The sequence below is a fragment of the Limulus polyphemus genome, unplaced genomic scaffold (genome assembly GCF_000517525.1).
Source record: "Limulus polyphemus unplaced genomic scaffold, Limulus_polyphemus-2.1.2 Scaffold6106, whole genome shotgun sequence".
Taxonomy (NCBI): Eukaryota; Metazoa; Arthropoda; class Merostomata; order Xiphosura; family Limulidae; genus Limulus; species Limulus polyphemus.
The window spans coordinates 41,192-43,110 of record NW_013671716.1 but is presented as its reverse complement, the minus strand read 5'-3'; the positions used below and the strand labels follow the sequence as shown (position 1 = coordinate 43,110).

General features: G+C 32.0%; 1 protein-coding gene across 1 annotated transcript in view; it reads left to right on the top strand.

The window, feature by feature from the left end:
- The window catches only part of LOC106473354 (voltage-dependent calcium channel subunit alpha-2/delta-3-like), a 41,901-nt gene that overhangs the window by 19,052 nt on the left and 20,930 nt on the right, over window positions 1-1,919 (top strand). The window contains exon 14 of the mRNA XM_022401799.1: window positions 570-644. Within this exon, the coding sequence (XP_022257507.1) occupies window positions 570-644 (75 nt within the window). The remainder of the gene's footprint in view (window positions 1-569; window positions 645-1,919) is intronic.

Genomic DNA, 1,919 nt, shown 5'->3' with positions numbered 1-1,919 from the left:
ACTTGTCTAATAAATGGTATATTACAGATTTAGTAACACTTGTCTAATAAATGGTATATTACAGATTTAGTAACACTTGTCTAATAAATGGTATATTACAGATTTAATAACACTTGTCTAATAAATGGTATATTACAGATTTAGTAACACTTGTGTAATAAATGGTGTATTACAGATTTAGTAACACTTGTCTAATAAATGGTGTATTACAACCATTTATTAGACAAGTGTTATGTAATACACCATTTATTACACAAGTGTTAATTATACAGATTTAGTAACACTTGCAGCATTTTATATTGTTAGTTCCTTCTGAAGTTCCGATGGGAAATAATACAAGTCCTTAAGCCTGATCTTAAAGAATGGTTTAGAACAATCCCTGTTTAATTTTACCTGTAAATTGTTGATATTTATCTAGTGATTTCGCGTTTTAAAGAGAATTAAATCAAAAGATTTCGTCTACGGATCATAAAAGCATTCTTGCAATCCAACAAGAATCATTAAATATTTAAATAAGTAAGTGTTTGAGTTTGTGTCCAATTTTAAGTTGTCTAAAAATCTATTTCCAGCTTGGTGTTAACGGCTACGCCTTCATAATCACCAACAATGGTTATGTGTTATTCCATCCGGACCTTAGACCTCTGGTAAGAAAGTGTTTTAAATCTATATCTGTGTCTAATCAATATTGGTTCCACTAAAACTGTAAGCAAACTAATAGTAGAAGCTACGAGTCTTATGTATTTAAATAGAAGTAAAACGTATATACTGTGATATAGTTAACAGAGATATTCACGCACGTATAAAAGGGGGTTCGACTGAACTCCTATTTTTGTGATGTAAAAGAAGTATGTTTATATATTTCTAGCGCAGCATGAGCATTTATTGGCTTCTGTTGATACTTTGTAATTGAAAGCCCGAAATCTTATTTCTACTGTTAGGTTTTTTAGGCCGGATTCTTTGCAGTTGGCGTCTATGACTTGTTGTCGGTAAATTTCAACAATAAACAAACAGCAACACAGTCCACTTCTTTCAATATATTATTTTAAAACAAGTCAAACGTATATACAAATGTTCGTTACACTGTTGGTTATCACAGTTGTATCCAGGCTGGTTCAATTACTTTAGAACACAATTTGAAAAGACAAATTATTATTCTTTGCTCTGTTATTACAATACAGTCTGTGATAATTTCACTTTAAAAATCGCTATGATACGCTATTTATAGGAACAATCATGCAGTCTAGATCTAATAATCTTCGACGCGTATTTATACCCCAACAGAAGTCTAGAACATTGCACGCAATTCTAGATATTCTGATGCAATAATACTCAATTAGAACAACGAGAAAAATTCAGAAAGTACCCTTGACATGACGCAACAATATAACAATCGCTAACTCGTAACAACTGATGAATACTTCATCAATGGAAGACAAGACAGCTTTATATACCTCTCCAGGACAGGCCCTAGATACTGGCTGACTGTTTAAGAATAATTACTTGAGGTTTACACAAACCAAAGAGAGACTGAGTGCTCTAGCTTTAATAGATAATCATTATGACACTGCTATCAACAATGAAATTGTATGTAAGTTATTTATGGAAAAGCACCACAGAAGAATGGGGAAAGTGTATTCTTTCGAGCTTTGAGGCCCTTTCCAAACTGTCAGATGTTAAGTTATGTTTGCCAATAGTCAATTAAAGGTTTTTACTTATACTTTTTAATAGTGTAAATATATACTGTGTTGGTTTTGGGGCTTAGGATTCTTCTACTGTAGGTGTCTGTGACTTGTTGGCGATAAATTCAAAAATAAATGAACAGCACGCACTCCACTTGTTTTCAAAATAGTGTATATATATTTTCGAACTAGTTAAATGTATGTACAACAAATTCTGCACACTATAGAGATTACAAGCAT